A 21,446-nucleotide genomic window follows, 5' to 3' on the forward strand; every position below is an offset into this window, starting at 1 on the left:
TGGCATAAAACTGGAGCCCATCTTGGAAGTGTGAATGTGACTCACCGGCAGAGCAGACGGCCTGACAGCATGCTGAACCTGCGCAGACAGAAGACCTTTCTGTCACGGTATCTGAACGAGTGGCCGTCATCCAGGTACAACTCACCATCAGCAGTGCCCTGCGGAGAGAGGAGATTGCAGTTAGGGCTTCACTAATTAAAAGATGCAAATGTCACAATTTGCATAAAAAGCTCCCAGTAGTTGTAGCTTAAAGATTTGGCATAATAAAAACTCAATTTTAATAAGTATTAGTTTACCTTCAAATCTTTGAGCAGGGACTGAAATAAACCTGTATACAGACAGCTTCTACCTTAATTAGCATTGTTGAATACAAAGAGTTTAGACATGTGCAATTTCTTTCCAAAAGGCTGAAATTATATCAGTGAAAAGAGCCAAAGGCAACAAGTTGATACATTACACACAGTCCTGTTCTGAATTTGGTTAATTACATAAAATAATGCATTTAAATAAATCCTTATTAGCCTGCATCTAATTAATTGACTGATATGCACCATGGCACAAGTCTCTGATGAAACACATTGCATAATATTATGAATATGACGTAAACACAGACAGTTTAGCAAACGTGTACATCAGTGAACTAAGAAAATCTTGATTTACATAGACAGTAATTATGAACAAATACATGATCATTATTGATGAAAATGAGTGAATTTGAATAATTGTTCTGTTATTAGTATAACTATGTGAGACTGTAAAATCATGTTTTTAAAATTAAGTTAAATATTAATAGATAACAATGACCGGGAGAACTGAATGAAATAAGTTTAAAAATATATATATTTACAATTTATAAAAATAAAAAAACATTTTAATAAGTAAGTATATTATTTTATTTCCATTCTCTTTTACTCAGGTAACTGTAACTGTAGGTTTTGAATCATGACTGAAAGATATTTATGAATTTCTTACTGAAATAAATAGAACACACTGATTATCTGTTTTTCTAGTAGTCATGATGTATAATCCATTGTAGGTTGTTATGGAAAATTTTGATCAACCACATGGTAAGTGGTATGACTTGTTTCTGCCAATGAAAAAAAACTTTTTTTTGCAAACCATAAGTCAAAATTTTTATTGTCTCACATTTTTGACTTGTTAACTTAACTGTATATTCCAAGTGGTTAAGTTGAAATTTTGAGACAATGACCCCAAATTTTGACTTACGTTTGGCAAAAATGTTTTTTTTTTTAACAGCAGAAACAAGCTTTTATAAAAATTTGGACAAGTACTTGTATAGAGCTTGTGGTCCACAAACGTTTGGCACCCTCTGGTGGAATTGTTTCTATACTAGCATCTGGACCCCAAAGTAAAACCTCAGGAAAAAAACTCAATACATCTGTAACCACTGCAACTGAAACATACTGGAATCAGTATTAGAAAAAAAGGGACAACAAAAAGGCCGTAGATTAAATCTTTGTGTGAAATTCAGAGAGCGAAATTCAGGCTCATGGAAAAAAAAATTGTTTTATCAGTATGGAAGTACGATCCCATCGGTGTAGGATTCCAGTATCCTGCACAAGTTACCTGAGAGTTTAAAGCCACAGTAACAGAGAGGGGGAGCTGCCGAAGCTCAGCAGTGCAGGAGCAACTTCCTACTGATCTGCAAACTACCGAGCCACCGCGCTGGAATACTGGAACCTGAGCAGAGGAAACATCAGAGTCAACTGACAGATAACAGATCATCTGACTTTAAAAAAAATAACACACGTAAAATTGTCGTCTAAACTTACCGTGTCCAGGGTGACAGGAAGACTTAGAGTCCTGCCTCCTTTGTATACCAGTGCAGAATGGATGTCATACCAAATCTAAAACAGACAAAAATGTGAATAACATCCACAATCAAGTGTAACATGACGATATTTAAATATATATAACACAGTACCTCGTCAGATCCAGGAAGTAAGACTTTGATTTCTTGGATGCCTGGTTCAGTTACAGGACAGGCCAGCAGTGCTCCTCCTACATAAAATGAAGGAAAGTTTAACTAAGAAAAAATGAAAGTGCAATAATTCCAGGGTACACAGAGAAATCATGTAAAGATGAAAAGTTTTTATCACCAAGCATGTAATGGCTGTCCACACTGAAGGTGCTCTCTTCTTCTGGGAACTCCACCCACAGAGGTCTGTATAGTTTTAAATTGAATTAGAGGCCACATCCAAGTTAAACTAGCTTTAAAATGAGAGCCTTCTAAAGTGAACATCAATAGCATGATGTTCCCCTGATCTCGTCTCCACAGATGTAATAATGACTTAAGTTAACAGAGCTGTAGTTGCAGCTGCTATATTTGAACAGTAGATAGCACCAGGACTAACCTGAGTGGAGGCAACGCAGACGTGTGAGCCTGGTGAAACAGTGTGTACCAATAGGGCAGCAGACTGTACCTGAGAACAGACAAAATGGACTCTGGATTATGAGATAGTCAGACAATAAGCGTTTCACCAAAAGAAGGAGAAACTAATGAAACATGTATATTTGTATCTTGTCCCTCATGTTGACATTTACTTTAAAGCTACGGTATATACACTATCACCACTAGAGGTCAGTAGGTTACAGACCGAAGTCAACTCTCAATTCAAATGCATACATTTCATTTGAATTGCATCCTAGCTACGGTGGCTGCTGTAGGACAAACATGTTTTAGTCGACCAAGAGACATCAAAAACATTCAATTTAGAGTGTACCCCATAATGGCTGTGGCCAGCTGGTATGTCTCTTGTATTCTTTGTATAAAAAACATTGTTGTACACACTATATTTCAATGTATTTGAATAATATCAACACTTGGCAATACATTAGAAAAGAAAAGAAATATGTGTCAGTAGTCAGGTTGTCAGTCCACTCTTTACCTCAGCTGTCAATGCCGGATGAGAAGCAACCATCTTTATTTACTCGGTAGGAGGCTGTAAAACTTTGTGAAACAGCTTCAATACGAGTTAACAAGTCAGAACATCTCACATCTGTCCGATAACAGCGATACTGAGGTGAGTTGTCGAGGATATCCTGAACTGTTAGCCACTGTTAGCTGCTGTTAGCTGGCATTAGTAAAACTGTCTTTGAACTGGATCTAACATTGTTTTCGATTCACCGAATGTCACATCCCAACAATGTTTTTCACAACCCTAAAGCAGTGGTCCCCAACCTTTTTCGCGCCATGGACTGGTTGAGTGTAAGACAATATTTTCACGGACCAGCCTTTAAGGTGTCGTGGATAAATACAACAAAATAAAATGATACGACCAAGACAAAAACTGTGGTATTTTGTAAATATAATAATAAACTCGAATTCACTGTGTAATTGTGTAACTTTATTAGCAGTGTCCTCCTGAAATGCACTGACAGTAACATCCTTCTCTCTGCCCCTTAATGCTCTCTGGTCACTATGGTGACGAGTAAATAGTTCTTTCAAAATAAGACACAACTACAACATGGGAAAAGACACAGGGAAACCGAGTTAACGATAAAAACCCAGAGAATCACAAATTTCACACCCGAGCCTCAACTCTCACGGACCGGTACCAGTCCATGGGCCAGGGGTTGGGGACCGCTGCTCTAAAGGTTATGTTCAATCTATACATGGTGTTCAAGTAACCGACACTGACACCTCTCTAATAGTACCTTTGTTGGATTACAGTGCGGATTGCTGCAGTCACCTCGTCCCCAAAAAGCCAGGGTTCCCGACGGTTTGTCACATTTGCAGAGTGACCGCGGAAAAATGGCTGCAGGGCAGCCGCCTGGTACCAGCGCACCAGCAACTCTGGCTCTGGATCCTGGATGAACCCACCAACATCAGCTGAAACACCAAAAACAGAGACTAATGATAAAGAGCAGGACATGACAGTATGCAGTAATATATCCCATATTTACTGAATATATAAGCAACTACTCAACTAGATTTAAGTTAAAAGCTAGTAGAGTGTGTACTTCATTAATATCTCTGCACCTACAAAAGAAAATTACACGTTGGCTGAAAAAGAAGCATTAACGTCTCTGTCTGACTAGTCAATAATAATTCTGTTTAGTGTTTAAATAATTTAATCCATAAACAATAGTGTCCTCACCTCCACAAAACGCTATGCCTGCCAGACTCAGGGACAACACCATTGGAACTGAGATCTTCAGATACTCCCAGTTGGCAACATTATCACCAGTCCACACTGCTCCTGTATCCCAAACAAAGCCAATTACAACAAATGGCACAGTTAAGCATGGATATGCGGAAATATGGAGAGGATGGAAGCATTTTCATTTTCCCATTTAAATAGCTTACCAAGTCTCTGTGACCCTGCAAAGAAAGAGCGCGAGAGGACGAACGGTCTCTCTAAGCCACCCGAACGAGTGATTAGACCCTCCACTGTCGCCATGTGCTGTTAAATAAAAATATTTTTTAAATTATTTTGTTTTTATTATACAGAATGGGCCTGGAGGCTTTACTCTTTAAAAACTGTCTTCACAACTTAACTACTCTGGATGTTAATAGATACTTTTAGAGTTACTTGAAGGACAAAATAACATTTTTCCATCAAGAGAAGAAAAACAGATTTTTTTTGTGCTTAAAGTAACAAAACACATCAGGCCTTCCCTTTAAGAGATTGCTTACCTGGTAAAAACCATACAGGTTGTGTAAATCTCTGTGTTCCCAGTCCCCACAATGCACTGCATCCTTCGGCATCGTCAGCTCTGGGCCGCTGAACACAGATGGTTCATTCATATCGTTCCACACAAACAACGAAGGTGTCGATCCCTGTATCATAAATAAACACCATCACTACCGTGTCTTGAGCAGACAATCTCAGTATTAGGTGGATAAAAAACAAATAATATGAGATGAAATCTTTGTCAAGGACTAAAGCATTAAATTATTTAAGATGCTTTTAAAATGTTTCATTTTATTTCACGGGTACCACAACATAAGGAGAGAACACAGCTTAATTATTCTTCAGCCTTTTGCTGCTCTGCTCTGGTCCTGAGTAGCTTTGCATTATGCATCATTTCTGTTTAAACATGGCTGATCCCTTCTGAGCCTTACTTTGTATTTATCCAAGCCGAAGCATCTGGAGTACCATGCTCGAGTAGCTGAACTGCTGAAATCAAGGTAGGAGGATTCACCTGTAAGGGAAGTTAACATAACTCCATTTACAAAGAAGATGCATAACATAATATGCTTAACATCACGCATACACATCAAGTACATACAGTGTCTATTAAAGTGGACCTTGATGCTCATTTATTTTTGGACAGTAGAGTATCTCTGCATGATCCACAGTATAGAAAAATCTTATTTATCCTATTCTGGACCTTGGTGCAGCTAACATGTTAACACAAGTCCAGCATATGTCACATTTGTTAGCATTAAACAGTAGATTTTTTTCCCATTACCTGGCCAGCATGAGCCCTTAAAGATCTGTCCCTCTCTGTCCTTGACAAAATGCCCTCTGTCTCTGGCCTCACAGTAGAGGGACCAAGAAGGATCAACCTTAATGTGTGGATCACTTATAATGACCAGCTGAAGAGATATAACAGTAAACATCTTAACGTATCAAAGTAAAACAATTTCTCTAGATGATGCATGTTTTGCACTGTAAAACTGACCTTCCTGTTTTTCTTCTCCAGGTGCTGCTGCAGCTTGGCTGGTTCAGGGAAATGAACAGGATCCCAGGTAAAGTACCGCTTCCCATCTGTGTGCTCAATGTCCAGCCAGATGACATCGTAAGGAATACTGTGGCGATCAAATCCAGCATCCACAGACTTCACGTCAGCTTCATCAATGTAGTTCCAGCGGCACTGGTGGTACCCGAGGGCAAACAGAGGGGGCAGGGCTTGATATCCTGACACAGGGAGGACAGACAAGTAAAGTTTGAGTCTTTGAGAGCTTAATTTTATTTTTTATTTTTGGGTACCATAATTTCAGAGCCACATTCTCACCTGTCAGCTGAGCATACTGGGCGAAAAGTTGCTGTGGACTGGGCCCAAGCAAAACCATGCAGTCAATCATACCACTTTCTGACAGCCAGTGGACATCAGTCTGAGGATCAGCCCGCCTCCGTTTAACTGGAGGGGTTTCATCCTCCTGTTTGAGACAGAAGGTTACTGAGCAGTAGAAAAGTGTCTTTTTGCTTCATGGTCACTGTAAAATACAGACAGCACAGAAACAAAGGTCACCTGATGGTCAGAGTACTGAATGTTTATAAAAGTCTCAGATGCATTCAGCCAAAATACACCCAGAGTCCTGTCTGGCTTGTGGGCCACCATCAATGGCACAGATCCATACAGTCCGAGACGACTGTACAGTGGATAGGCAAAAACATCCAAGTTGTACAGCCGGTAAGGCTCACCATCTCTGTGAAATGACACACATTTTTTAAAAATTGTCAACTCTCTCTCCTGCCTGCAGGATGCACAGATAAATTACACTCTTACAAATGAAGACACAAACACCATCGCGTGTACCTCGTGTCTCTGAGCTGCAAGTTGTCTGCGTGTTGGGGTAGACCATACACATGCCTGAACCCATGAAGACAGAGGTCTGCTCCAATGCTGCTGGGACCTGAAGGTGCACAACACGTGGCTCTCAGTATAAAGTTTAGAGTACACTCTGTTCCTTGATTATTAAGCTCCATAAATGTACACTTGCCTGTAATTTATGATCATAAAAATGTGAACACAGTACACCAAACTGAGATAGTTGCTGGTAAGATATTCAAGTAGAGGCACAAACCATTAGCCTTGATATCCACAAACTGCTTGAATGTCTCCTTCCATAATGAACTTTTCCGCTCGTCTTGAAGCTGAAATAAAAGCAACAAAGAACAATGGCATTCACAGACCTGATTAAGCTTCAAAATTAAGCTGCAGTTTCAGATGTGCTTCTATTTTCTTACCTCGCTACCGTGACATGTAGCCGCGCAGAAGAATACAAAAAGAAAAGAAATGCAGTCAGCTATATGATATAAACAAATTCTTCTGCACATCTATTTCTTGCAAATCTCACCTGGGTCGATGCTGCAGTCTCTCGAACCACAGTTTGTCCTTAGAGTTGAATGTGACCATCACTTCCTGCTCACACAGGATCTCCAGTCGGAAAGGAGAATGCCACACACGGAGCTGATAACGTCCGAAAGACCAAGAAAATGTGACTGAGTCCTTAGTCTGTTTCTCCACTCTTAATCTACCAAAGGATGAGGGGTAAAGGTCAACTAATTTCCAGTTGCAGCAATCATACAAGTTAAACCTAGATCTATAAACTTGTCTTTTATTGATATGAACAATTAATAATTTCTGTCACAACCGCAGAAGTTCTTAGGCTGTCAGAAATACTAAAGGGGACTGGATTTTAAAGAAGTGCTGGTGTAAGATGACATCATAATATAAAAATGATACATCGCTTACTGTTCACATTGTGGTTCCCCAGATAACACATCTGGAACTCGATAGCGTGCCTTAATAGGCTGGAATTCATCTATTGTTATCCTTACAATGCCGGGTTTGGACGGGGACAAAGAAAGAAGCAGCCTGGTCTGTGAAAAGAGTAAGCTTATAAAAAAATCCCCTCCTCTTTAATTATCATTCACAATTTTGGGCATAATCAAAGGTCAAAACATTGATCTGTGCAGTCTAAATGATGTTTAAACTTGATTAAAGAAACTTTTTAAAAGTAACACTAACCTGCGACTCTCCTTCCAGCAATTCAAAACATGCCCCCTTCTCTGTGAGCACCATAGTGTCCAAAAGAGCCCGATGCTGCATGTTTGCACCCTGGATCTGCCGCCTTAAAAGCAAGCGAAAATAAAAGTCAGTGGTGAGATTAAAATACTTTTCAATTTTAGAGAGGTTTTAGAGTTAGAACAGATTATTACGCTTACTTAGAAAATTCATCTCTTTGTATTTGAGCCACACTCCAAATTCATTCTAGTAAGCGACCTTTTAAAAACAGTTTAAACATTTCTGTTTATTCAATAAATTCAATTGTTTATATCAATTAAGTTATTATTAATCTCCAGCTCTCTTTCACAAGTCCAACAAAACACAATAAAATCACTTTAACTCTGAGGATGTCCAACACACCTATAAAAAGCAACATCACCGCTCTTCTTGAACTTGCCTTCCCCCTCAACATTAGGGATAACACTATAAGAGAAGCAAAAATAAAGTGAAATACACACACTTATACACGTAGACCAAGGTGTTCAAGACAATTGGGGCATGGAAAGCACCAAGTATCAAAAATGGTGGTTAAACTGTAACCTGACTGCACACATATATAAAAGTCAAAAACTTCCCATCATTCAAATATTGCCAAGCACCTTTCAGTGACCTAAACAACAGCTGCCATGTATTTGATAATAACTACACAGTAACTACATGATTGTCCTACTTTATGTTGCTTTCTTCATATAGGTTCATTGTGAAATGTCAAAGGTCAACATAAGAGGGTGGTCTTTGCAACAGAGCGGCTGGAAAGAGCATGTTTATATACCCATATGTCTGTACCTAGCAAGGGTTTGGCTCACTTCCGCCATTTAACGCAAAGATAAGACAAAACCTTCGGTCCTTCACAGTCGGGGTGGTCTCCGTGTTTGAGCACAGCTACATTTGTTTTCTGTTTAAACCAGGAAGAGCTTCCTGACAGTTTCAAATCGGGAAACAACACGTAGAGAAAAATCTGTCTCAAGATACCGCTACGTACGTCAACCTTCATTTCCGGTTTGGATTTCCAAAATAAACCCCCACTGAAGCGAACAGGCCTCTCTTCCTGGAGTTATTTACAATGTGGTTTATGTTATTTTTCACAGGTAAAAATAATAATAAATAATAACAATAATTGAAAAATACAATTATTTAAAGACAAAAAAGAAGGCAGAAATTTAATGTAATGTAATGTTTTTAAATCTTGTGCTTACAATGTTAATTTTATTGATTAAAGATTGATTATTAAAGTATTTATAATTGTTATTTTACAAGTCGAGATGGACGTCTTCCAAATATACCCGCCAAGTTATCCCAAGGTTGTGGTGCATGTTAGAATAAAGCTTATTTATCCAGCTCTGTTGGTAGGAGAATACTAAATAATGCATATGAATAAGAAATTCATTATTATCCAACAATTTCTGTGGTATCATAGTTACATTTTTTTATATATATATATAATTGAATTAGTTTTGGGAGTTTCATTCATTTGTGTTTTTAAATGAGAAGACTGTAATCACATTTTAATAGTATGCTGAATGGTAACTGTAAAATACCATATCACCTAAATTTGGCTTTTCATCTACATTTACAACTTAAATCAAAATTATTATAAAAATTATTTCTTTTTAAGTAAGGGAAAAAGTTAATTAAAGGTAAACAAGATCTGTAGTCATTTTAACTAATTATAATTGTATAATTATTCATACTTTTCGACATATTTTTAATTTCTGTAGCTTTCTTACACTATATTTTTCTATTATGTGTATGTAATGTGTAAATTGCAAATATTGTTTGTGCATTGTGGATGTGAAAGGCCAGTGAGGAACAAGAAATTAATGGAAATTAACTTTAACTCTATGTGCACATGAGTGTCATGCTCTGCATTGGAACGTTGCATTGTCCTGTCAAAATAATCAAATTGAAATTCCATATTTTTACAAAACCTTTTGTTAGCGTTGTAGATAGTTTATAATGATCGGTAGTTGCCTGCCCCTCTGTCAGGCATATAGAAGGAGATGGTTTCCGCTCTCACTGTATTCGGTGTTATGTTGCACTCTTGTGGCGACCGCGGTAACTACAGGGAGAACAACCCGGAGCTGGATGCGGACACGAGCCTGCTGACCTGGAGTAGATGCACAAAAAGATGTCATATGATCAGGTGCATTGGTTGTGTTTGCTGTTTTTTGCCTTGGTTTTCCGTCCTGGGACAGCGGCAGAGGTTTCCGTATGGAGCATGGACATCAACTCGGTCAGTGTCTTTAACATATGTGTCTTTACCATTATTACATAGTCTCTAAGCTAAGTCTTCCATGGTAGCTGTTAGCCGAAGAAGCTAACTAGCCCCCTCTTTCTACCTGGCGCAAACACTGTCGTTTTGCTTTGACAGCTCTTGTTTGGATAGTCTGACACGACAAGTCGCTTATTCGCTTATTACCCCGCTTTTAAACCACAGATTTTCGTTTCATTAACGCTACTATTTCTGTCTGGACATTCAAAAGGTGATATTTTTCTCAGTTCCATTGTGTAAAAGCAGGTGGTGTCATGTTACAGCTTCGTTTGCATCTGTGTTACACAGGAAAAGTAATTCTAGTTTAGAAATTGATGGCTCAGCCGGTGATATTACCTCACTAAATTCAAGGTGAGCTAAAGGTGCTCCCGCGTGACGTGGATAGGCGATGATATGTGGAAAAAATACGTGTTGCATCATGTTATAAAGCTTAGGTAGATATAGTGGTGCCTTGGTATTTCTTCATATGTTGCTCTGGTTCCAGACCGTTTCTGTTCCAAGGAGCCAGACTGTCATTTTTTAAGTGGTGTTAAGTAATAGTTTTTCACGCTATCTGGAGGGCTTCAAAGGTGTTTCTTAGGACATTGCCTACTTTTTAAAAACTAATTTTCCTTTGGTTCAAATCATCATAAATGTGTAAGGAGGAGATATAACAGTGAGTGTCTACAGCCATATGTAAAACACAGTGGAGGCAAATGACATTGGTACACTCAGCGATGGATGGGCCTCCCCAAAGAAGAAGAGCTTTGGAAGAAGCCTGGAGAACTATCCCTGAAGACTACTTAAAGATAGAAAGTTTCTCTTAGAGAGTTTAGATTGTGTTAAAGGATAAATATGTTCAGACCAAATATTGATTGATTAGTAATGTGCACACTTCTGTTTTTCCATTATATGCTGTATTTCCATATATGTTTGCATGTGTCAGTAAACCGCTGTACCTATTTTGTTATATATAATTTTAATATGACAGGTATTTAAAAAAAAAAAATTCAGGAAAAGATTATTAAAATTGTGCTATCACATAATTTGTCTAGCACAGCAGCTGCAGCACCATTGTTTCCAGTACTCAGCACTGTATGCATCACACATGAGCAGATGGTGGTCCATAAAGCCATGTCTTTATGTGTAAATTGTACATTCTTTCTGAACACAGTTCAAAGGAATCTGCAGAAGTGACACATACAGTGATCGCTGATGAGCTGCTGACTGATGTGTCTCTGTTGGGTTTCAGACGCAGGATGCCGTTTTTCGGAAGACCCTGTATGCCAACACCACCATCTTCATGAAGTGTAAGTAGCCTACGTTCTCTAAGGTGTAGATGGCCAGGACTGTGGATGTGAGGATTCACACATAACTGTTGACTGGATGGCATTGTTGTGCTGTGATTTACATCCCCCACAGTGTGTTTATGGCTCTAACTGGTATCCAGACATTGCAGATAAGTTGGATGCCCTGCAGCCTTCAAACAGAATATCTAGAGACTAAAAGCAAAATGTCAGTGTTTAAAATGATGAATACTCTTTGAAAGAGTCTTATCTCCACAGTACAGATTGTACTGTGGTATAAATTTCTCTTCTGTTTGTAGAACTCATTGCTGGCATTCCTCTAAGGAAAATTAGACACTGACCTAGAATAGAACCTGGAATACTTTGAACTCCACTGACAAGTATTTGCTTGTCTGAATCAGCTAGTGGATTCTAAGTGTTGATATGTTCTTCTTTCTTCTATTTTTCAGTCCAGGGTGACTCAAGGCGGTGTAACAAAAGCTTCGCCTTCAACATCAGCTGGTACCTGCGCTCCTCTGTTTGCTATAATGAGGTCTTTAACACACCAGTGAGTATACACTAGTGAGTCTTTGAGTAAAGAAAACAAAGATATACTTTGGATAAATTTTGGTTTATCAACTTTTTTTCAGGATTTAGATATATTGTGCATCAACTGTTTGTCAGTCAGAGCAGCTGCTGTTTCCTTCCTGAAGCGATTTCTTGGCCTTGGCCTCAACTTCCATCTGGCTCCTTGTCCAAGGGCTTCTCAGACTCAGCTGCAGTTTGCTTTGTTGCTGTCAGACTTTAAGTGAGGGTCACAAACAAGGATACGTGGAGGTCACCTGTAGCACAAAGGAGACTTTGAAGTCAGATTTGATTTGTAAGGTTTGGTTCCTTTCAAGCTTGAACGTCTCTTCCAAGAAAATGCAAAGCTGGAAGGAAAGTAGTGCAAGTCCAAAGCAGTTTTACACCAGGAAGGAAATTCACTGCAATAAACAAACTTTACATTTTTCATTTCATCCATCCATTTTCTGGGCCACCTCCTCCAGCTCCTTCAGAGGCATTCATCCAGCAGAGAGATGTAATATCTCTCTATGTCCTGGATCTTCCTCTCAGTATAATATCCCTGAAACACCTCATCTGGCTTCTTTTAATGTGGAGTGATAGCTGCTCCAACCTGAGCCCCTCCTGAATGACTGAGCTCATTCCCCGTGAAGGAAGCTTATTTCCCACTTTTGTGTCTGCCTAATTTACCCAGAGTTCATAGCCAAATGTCTTGGCAGGAATGTAGACCAACAGCATTGGTTTCACGCTTCATGCCAATAGAGCAACTGCAAAAAGCACAGACAAAATCCTGAGACCACCGAACCCTCCACCCTTTACCCCTTCTCTGCGCCTAGAAGTGCTGTTCATTTAAGCTGAAAAGAATTGGCTTTACATCCATCCATCTTCCGTTTATCTAGTTCAGGTTTGTGGTGGGCTGGAGCCTAATCATACACCCTGACTCAGTTGCCAATCTATCACAAGGCACTTCAAATTTTTATTAAATAAAAAAGATCTAAATGAAATGAATACCTTCAGATTTAGTCAGTTTTACTGTGTGGGTTTGATGTAAAGCATGAACACACTTCTGTTTTGTAAGAGAAAAAATAAACCCTGTTTGTGATTTGGATGTTTGGAGCTTACAAAAAATGTATTTACTATCTGAAATACTTTGGGCCCTTGAAATTAGGTTCCACTTACTTGCCTGTGTTTGCACTATTCAATGAGTCCTGTGAAGGCTGGTGCTTTTGTCTTTGTGATTCAGCATTATTTAGCTGGTGTGTAAAATATTGTCATATGCATATTAATGGTCATTTTTATATGGTGTCAAATATTTAGCAAAATGTGTTGAAATACAGTAAACTCAGTTACTGCTGTGATTGTCAAGTATCATTGCAATAACATCCTGTCTGTTCATTATAATAAACATAACATAAAGTACATGTTATAACACACTGTTTTGCAGGACAACAAAGCAAGGAACATGTTTGGCATGGAGCACATGCTGAAAGATGGCTGGAGTGGCTTCTACAGTCAGGGCTACATGTACTTTGACAACTGCTCCTCTCTCTTGCTACCAAAGGTCAGTGACAACGATACCGTCCTAGATCACTGTAGATGGCACATAAACTCATTTATTATGTGTGTGTAATAGTCCAGTTTCTGTGCAGCAGTTATCCAATACTGATGTAAGTCCGTTTTTAAACATGTGAAACTGCTCTTTCAGAGATTTCCTGCATACACTATATTATATATGCATATCTATTCATGTGTATTTGTTTACTTTGGCCTTTGTTTTAGGTCTATTACCCAGACTTCAACCCTTATCAGCCACTGACTAGCCCAAAGGTGCGTGATCGACACTGATCTTTAGACGCTTATTATAATTTTTCATTGTTCTTATCAGAATAGCCCTAAAACTACTTTTTTTCTCTTAGAGTGACCCATCCAATCAGAGCTTCTTTTGGTCTGAAAAACCGGTAAGACATTACAACAGTGAATAAACGTTATATTTTTAATTTTTGGAGGAAAGTTTTAATCCTTTCTGGGGGTATTTTATATTCCAGTGCTCATGGGAACAAGTGTAATAATGATAATCCTTTATTGTCATTATACCAAAAGTACAACAAAATTATATGCTGTCTCATTCAATGCAAAGAAATAAATCTATAAAAAGTATAAGAAATTGCTTCATTCATCAGATTTAAAAGTCTAAATCTTCTTTTTTAGGATATCAGTGCAGTGGCCAAAGCTTGGGAAGACAGTCCCTATCTGTTCATAGTGAAGGTGCAGCCTTTGTTTCGTGGCGCTGATGATGAAGCTGAGGGAGGAGAGCAGTCCAGCTTTACTTTTTCAAGTGAGAAACAACCATTTTGCATAAAGAGCTTTAGAATCATATTTCTTTAAACAATAACGCACCTTTCTTTATTTCCCAGTGAAAGTGGAGATGAAAGGTCCACATGAGTACTCCTCTCCAGCAGACTGGCCTCTCATGATGGTATAAATCCTCATTTTCTGTAATATTTAATTGCTATATCTAGGAGTAAAGGGAGTTGATGAATTCAGACATGTAAAATCTTTCACCATAGCACTGGAACCTGAGTGTATAGCTTACTTATTATCGATGACAAAGCTGAGACTGTCTCCCACTCTTGCGCCCATCACAGTTCTTCATGGTCATGTGCATTGTTTACGTGCTGTTTGGGGTTCTCTGGCTCTTCTGGTGCGCCTGTTATTGGAGGGATCTGCTGCGGATCCAGTTCTGGATTGGTGCCGTCATTATCCTCGGCATGCTGGAGAAAGCGGTTTTCTACTCTGAATACCAAAGCATCCATTACAAAGGAGACTACGGTTGGCAGATTTTCCACGCTCGCTTGTTTGTAGTATAAGTTTGTTTGGTTTTGGTTTTTCCTTTTCATATTTTGGCATCTGTTTTTCTCTTTGTATTATTTTTTTGCAGTGCTAGGGGCTGTGATTTTTGCAGAGTTGCTCTCTGCACTCAAAAGATCTCTGGCTCGAATCCTGGTCCTCATTGTAAGCCTTGGCTATGGCATAGTCAAGTGAGTTGATTCCTGAAAGGTTACCTGATTGTATATAGTCTCTAGTGGATAACCCACTGCTGTTACTTGTTTTAAACAAGCTCTTAGTATTAATGCATTGTTTTATTCTCCCTTCTGCTTAGGCCCAGGTTGGGCACCACCGTACATCGGCTAGTAGCTGTTGGAATTTTTTACCTTCTCTTCTCCTCAGTAGAAGGTGTGCTGCGAGTAACCGGTGTAAGTGTCTAATATTGATAAGAAGCAGATGCAAGTCTTTATCTTGCAGTCACCCTTAAGAATAGAAATCAGTTGTTAGCTAAATATTTATTGTGTGGCAGCTTTCAAAACCAAGACTACAAAATACTTTTTTATACAAGGATTATAAGAACAGTCACACATACATATTCTTTTTTTAAATAAATAAATCATGCCCTAAATAAATAAAATACATTTGAACAAAGGTTGATTTAAAATGTCCTTTGAAGGCATACTCTCTGCTGATTAGGACACCCTTTATACTTCACTTCTAGGACCACATATTAAGTTTCAGTGGCCTCACATTAATTGTATCCAGGCAAGTGAAATGAACCCACTGCAGTTCAGTTAGTACACATTATTTGTTGCAGCCTCTGGAGGGTGATTGAAGCTGATGGCTGTGATGTATTTTTGCATAAAAATGTGGCCTGGTGCAGCAGGGAAGGCGCTCTCTATATATAAATTTGATTTGAGTGCAGGAGACCATAGAGAGGGAAGGTTACACAGGGATTCTGTCTCTGGGAGGCAGACAAGTGATCATGATAGAGAATGACAAATTTGATCTATGAGTAATTTTTCGAAAGAAGCTAAAGACACAGGAGCGAGTTCAGCAAACGCAATTTAAACGTGAGATAAGAAAGACAGCAAGGAGAATGAAGTAATGAAGTTGATTAGAATGTGTTTTGTAATCTTAACACAAGCTCATGTTTACCCAACACTTTCATAGCATGTACACGTCACCTTTCTTATTTTGTGCTCGAGGTGATCATATTTAAATAAGATGCCGGAGTGCCAAATCCTCACCTAACGGTTGCAAACTTGTGCAGCAGTCTGTATCCCCAGGCATAGATACTTCCTAAGTTTCACTTGCCAGAGCACAGACTTCTTGGATGAGCTGTTAGTACAGTTAACCATGCAGAAAACCACATTAAAAACATAATTAAATGCTCTGAAAGTCACCATAAATACCACTACAGTTGAGTGTTCGAGTTCAGTGACTGTCAATTAACACAGATGAAGCCTAGCAGAAAGTGTCAGCTACATCTGTCTGTCAGATAAAGCAGCCACACCCATAATAATGCACGACTCAGGTGAAACAGGTGAGTTATAAAAAGAGCATTTTCACATGAGTTTAGTCAGAACTTCATAGATATGAAACAGAAATTCCTCCACCAGTAGTGACGTAATTGCTGCAGGATGGAGATTTGACTGCAAAAATCACATAGGTGCTCACTAACCAGAGTACCAGCAGCTCAGTTGAGTCCATTATTGCAAAGAGATGTCCTGCAGACAAATTTGGCTTATCGCTACAGACTGATTCAGATTGATTGCCTTGTGTTGGATATCTGACAGCATTTATATGCAAATTTTCACTGATCTGAGTGTTTACGGTCAGTTTGGTCACACCAACAAAACTTTTTGCAGTCATTCTCCAGGAGCAAAAAGATTCTACCAAATCACTGGGCTACAGCAGATCTTTTCTTTTGAAAGGAGATTGACTAGTTTTTGGAGTCGGCCTCAAGTGGACATTAAAGGAACTACACTGCTGGTTTAATTCTTTAGTTGCTTGATTCACAGTCAGTCTTTGCTCTATTTTGTGCTCTAAGTTTTCAACAGATCTTCTTCTGAAATGTGTCTCTTGTCATCTTCCTACAGGGCTTCTACGGGACTGTTGCCCTTGTGGCTAATCTCAGCCTTTCCCTCATTGACTCCTGTGTCATGTGGTGGATATCCTTTAATCAACTAGCCTGATGACTGCTCAGGTGTCACTGTGATTTGTATTATCACAAGCACTGCACATATAGGCATTTGATTGTATTTATTTAGAAGCTGTCCATAGACAGTGTTTTCCTTAATTTGCATTTACATTTTCATCAGCTTGTCTCAAACCACTCGTCTCCTCAAGCTCCGCAGAAATATAGTGAAGCTCTCGTTATATCAGCACTTCACTAAAACGCTCATCTTCTCTGTTGTCGGTGAGTTACAGCTGTACTGGGGTCTGCTTAGCTTCCACGTTTCCATCAGTCAAAAGATTACCGTAAACTATGAAGCCAATTATGAAATGGTAGAAATGTGCTGCACTTGCTCCTCTGTAAGATGTGGTCAGACTTGGAAAATATGTTTTATTGTGGAGGGTGCTGGAAGCTGGTGAGCTAAGCTAAACATGTAAACCTACTTCTGTATAAAGGTAATGAAACTAATATAACTTATAAAAAAAAAGCTAATTTCTCCTAGAAAAACTAGGTTTTTCTATTGATTTACAAAACATGACATGTTAATGAGTTATAGTGCTAACTGAGGGCTGATTTTGTCTTCATTAGCCTTTTTGTACTTTATTATCAACTCGTGTGAAATCAGGTTTATTGTTTCCTTCTGTTACCAACTTGTATTTAAGCTCCAGTCTCCTGCTTTGTGTTTACTATGTAGCTGTCAGTGTGGCCAATCTTCATTTAACCCTTTACAAGAAAGGGAATCTGCGTATTTCCATATGTGATAAATATTTTTTGAACACATCTGTTTCATTTAAAAAAAAACACATCTCCAGTTTACCAATGCTGTGGCTAGAATTCCCTTCAGGTCAATTTGTTGTTTGTGTGCTGTAGTTTCTGCGAAACACGTGTATTTTGTTTACAGTCATCTAAATCCTTGGTGTTTATTTTGTGTCCACAGCTTCTATCATATTTATCATCTGGACCACCAAGGTCTTCAAGCTGGTCGACTGTCAGAGGGTCAGTTTGCTTTCTCTTTTGGCTGAGTTATATTTATCTTGTACTGGATTTCACTGCTTTTCCCCTGAAATCTGTCCTTATCCTTTCTGCAGGGTTGGAGGGACTTGTGGGTAGATGATGCATTCTGGCGCCTGCTCTTCTCCACTATTCTTCTGGTCATCATGGTGCTGCTGCGGCCTTCAGCCAACAATCAGAGGTCAGCGTCAGTATAGAGTTTGGGCCAAAGTACCTCTGTGTAAGCTCGCGGTTAACGCGATTCATAAAGGTTTCAGCCTATGTGGTGTTTCCTTTCAGGTTCTCCCATTCCCCTCTGATTGATGATGATGATGAAGAGGAAGAAGCCAAGGAGCCCATGCTGAACGAAGCCTTTGGTACGACATTTGACTCCTCTTGTAATTTAAAGCCCCAGACAAGTGTTTGCCATATTAAACAGTGTTTGAAAAAGAAACTGAATGCTCATTTGTGTTACACAGTTAAGTTTCTTAGAAAAATGTTGGTTTTATTAAACTCTAGTGCTGTGTGTTGGGAGAAAAGGTAAAACAGCTTTTGATAAGCTTGGTTGTGTAAAACAGTTAGTTGCCATAAATGTAGTATCCTGCCGGCTTGTCATCTTGTGCCAGCTGATTCTTTACATTTTGATCAGTTTTGTTTAGGTTCCACAAACAGGATGTTTTTTATCCTATAGTAACAGTGTTTAAGTGTAGAATTGAGGCCAGTAGGCTTGTATAACACAAAAATATAAAACGACAGAAATCACAGAAATGTTTTCCAGCAGTTTGTATCTTCTGTTGTATGCTCTAATAAACCCAAATAATCACAATTTTCCTCACATCCTTTACTGACACTGTCTGAGCTTTGTTAAACCTTGTTTAACCCAATGACACATTCTCAGTCTGTTTGTATAGACGTTAATTGAGAAATTTATAATCATTTAATAGTATCAGAGTAAATGATTTCAACTGCCTTTTCTTGATTTTTCAGAAGGAATGAAGATGAGAGGCGCAAAGCCTGACATTAACGGCTCCCAGAAAATGTTGAGTAAAGAGGTAGGTTGACTTCTGACATTTTCTCTCCTGCGTTATTGTCATGTTTACTTAATTCTGTGTTTCAAAACTGTGCTTTTTTGTCAGGATGAAGATCTAAAGTGGGTTGAGGAGAACATTCCTACTACTGTTGCTGATGTGTAAGTAAACTTTTATTTTGGTGAAAAACTGCTACACTAAATGACATTTGGATGGAAATGTGGAAAAGTACTATATTGCTGTTATTCAAGCCATATTCATAGTGTTTGACTAACTCCTGATGTGGGTGGTATATCCATGGCCTCTTTCTCTGTTTTTTTTTTTCTTTTTCCCCTCCATACAGAGCTCTCCCTGTAATGCTAGATGAGGAAGAAGTAAGGAGCCTTTTTACTTTACACATGCTAGTCCCATGATTCTACTCACACTTTAATCTATTTAAAGTCCTGACCTTTTACTATGACATCATTTAACAACCACACTGCTGTGTTTTTTTTTTCCAGGAAATCTTGAAAACCAAGATGGAGAGATCCAAAATGGAGTAGAAGACGATCTGAGAGTGAAAAGAGAGGAATTCGACTGAGGCAGCAATGAGTGATCTGATTACCAAAAATGTTGGGGGGATGCATATCTGTTCTTTCTTCAGACACTTTTAAAAAAAAAAACCTTTTATTTCACAGGCTTTCGGTAACACTACAGTAAGCTCTTATATTAACGCCATACTGTGCAACCCGGAGTGACTGGGTCGGCTGCTGATGGCATTCTGGGATAAAATACAAGCAGTTATATAGTATAGCATTTATATTTATAACTATTTTATTTGTTGAACAAAATGAAGGAGAAGCTGATTCTGTTACACAAGGCACTAGTTATCGGGAGATTTGTGAAAATTTTCTTTTAGTTTTTTTTGTTTTGTTTTTTTTAAAGACTATTATAAGTATTTAATGAAACATGTGATATCCAGTGCAAGGGATAGATGATCAAAATATTTGACAAAAGCTCCAACCACTTCAGACTGCACAGATAACTCCTGGACGGGTCAGAGTTGTAGGAATGTGAGGTCCTTTTTGGAACACAGTCAGGTATGACTTGTGATGCCTGGCCATCATCAAAGCCAAGATATCAGATGATGCTACAAACGGAAGATAATGAACATAACTGAAAACATTAAAGTAGTTTCATAATAGGATTATATTTAAGCCATTGCAGCATCTTAATCAACAATAGGTTATCTTCAGTGCTGTGCCATATATGTAAAAAAGATGCGTTGTTACATTACATATTTATTTGATCACACGATTTAATATTTAAATGTGCAAGTAACTCTATTGTACAATTAGCCATTTAGCCAGACAGCTAAAAGCAAATGTTTTAATGCTTAACCAACAAATATGTGTGTTTAATTGTTAACACATTATTACTGTAGTGTCTGGCTAACTGGGTCATTTTGAATATCAAAATAGTTAAGCCACTGTTAAAATCTGTCATGTTGATACTTGAAGGATATCACCGTCGTCCAGAAAATAAGCCACATCTGTTGATCTGGGAGCATATAACGATAGTTATGGAGCTATATCAATGCAAGGAATTAACTGTAATAAAACCGTAGGAGGCGTGTTCATTTTGTAGACACATGTCAGATCATTTCTTCAGGATGTCGTCCACACACTGATCAGTTTAAGTGAGTTGAAATTTGACTATATTTAATTGGTTGATAAGTGTAAAAAAAGTAAAATCCTGTTTGTAAGCATTAGTAGTAAAATTAAGCCTGCTTTATTTACATTTTTATGAAAAGTAACTTTTTTTTATAGTTTTGATTTCATATAATAGATCTAGAAACACTAGATATTGCAGTCACCAAAGTGAACACTTTTTTTCTAGCCACTGAATAACGAACCTGGATAGCTGAAAAATATACATGTAATTTAGTGTGTCTATAAAATGTGCTCTCCGACCCCCTCCACCAACAGGTCCAGAGTTTTATTTAGGTTCTCTGTTTACTTTAGTAGCACAGGGGAGTATCATTTCACCATTGTTACAGATTAATCTGACCCTTTCCCAGCTACGCTCAAAAATAGCCTTATCTGGAATAAATCCTCATCCTTGTGTGATCTACTGCAGTATGTGTGGATAATTTTAAAGTTCTGAACTATGTTTGGTTTTTTTCTATTTGTCTAAATCTTGTTGACAATATTTTATTTCAGAGAGACACTAAAACCCTGTGTCTGGATTTGAGTCTGCATTGTATTGTGAAGCTGATAATATTGTATGGCTTTTTGCGTATGTCCTGCAAATAAATTTATATTGAAAGATGGTTGAAATGTAAGTTTTGTATAAACTTAGAATTATTTTGATTTTCTAAAAGACACGTTTAAATATATATCACAATTACAACGTGTTCTTTTCTAGAATATTTTATTTAAAAAAAAAACAAGTAGGAGTGTCCTTTAAATCCTGGAAATCTAAATTTAAAAAATATATAATATTTAAGTATTTGTGTCATAAATACTGGTTTTTCTTTTCGTACGAAACCTCGCGAGAGTGCAAAATAACCGTTCAAC

The 21,446-nt window shown here is 38.2% G+C and overlaps 2 protein-coding genes across 3 annotated transcripts; one reads left to right on the forward strand and one right to left on the reverse strand.

The window, feature by feature from the left end:
• Positions 1-41: 41 nt before the first annotated feature.
• Positions 42-8,769, reverse strand: ganc (glucosidase, alpha; neutral C; the record flags this gene model as incomplete). Its single annotated transcript, XM_082517404.1, has 23 exons — positions 8,551-8,769; positions 8,125-8,187; positions 7,726-7,828; positions 7,450-7,577; positions 7,052-7,228; positions 6,942-6,945; positions 6,779-6,848; positions 6,511-6,607; positions 6,223-6,400; positions 5,986-6,130; positions 5,653-5,888; positions 5,440-5,566; positions 5,090-5,169; positions 4,661-4,804; positions 4,331-4,427; positions 4,122-4,223; positions 3,679-3,853; positions 2,376-2,444; positions 2,121-2,185; positions 1,946-2,022; positions 1,794-1,868; positions 1,588-1,701; positions 42-158 (listed from the first exon to the last, which is right to left on the reverse strand). Exons 1-23 carry the CDS (start codon positions 8,577-8,579, stop codon positions 42-44), a joined length of 2,472 nt encoding a protein of 823 aa, XP_082373530.1. The 5' UTR covers positions 8,580-8,769.
• A 1,015-nt stretch (positions 8,770-9,784) lies between these two features.
• On the forward strand, positions 9,785-21,195 carry LOC309694814 (transmembrane protein 87A-like). 2 transcript variants are annotated; one of them, XM_082515042.1, is made up of 20 exons: positions 9,785-9,997; positions 11,268-11,325; positions 11,772-11,869; positions 13,310-13,426; positions 13,645-13,692; positions 13,782-13,823; positions 14,074-14,200; positions 14,280-14,341; positions 14,511-14,694; positions 14,804-14,903; positions 15,026-15,119; positions 16,794-16,865; positions 17,005-17,113; positions 17,808-17,866; positions 17,959-18,062; positions 18,161-18,237; positions 18,851-18,912; positions 18,997-19,049; positions 19,232-19,262; positions 19,389-21,195. In XM_082515042.1, exons 1-20 carry the CDS (start codon positions 9,881-9,883, stop codon positions 19,428-19,430), a joined length of 1,656 nt encoding a protein of 551 aa, XP_082371168.1. In that variant the 5' UTR covers positions 9,785-9,880; the 3' UTR covers positions 19,431-21,195. The 2 variants fall into 2 exon arrangements, with proteins under 2 accessions (XP_082371168.1, XP_082371167.1); XM_082515041.1 differs by having other exon boundaries at positions 9,786-9,997; positions 18,848-18,912.
• Positions 21,196-21,446: the final 251 nt, after the last annotated feature.

The sequence above is a fragment of the Aulonocara stuartgranti genome (genome assembly GCF_965226115.1).
Source record: "Aulonocara stuartgranti genome assembly, chromosome: 19".
NCBI lineage: Eukaryota > Metazoa > Chordata > Actinopteri > Cichliformes > Cichlidae > Aulonocara > Aulonocara stuartgranti.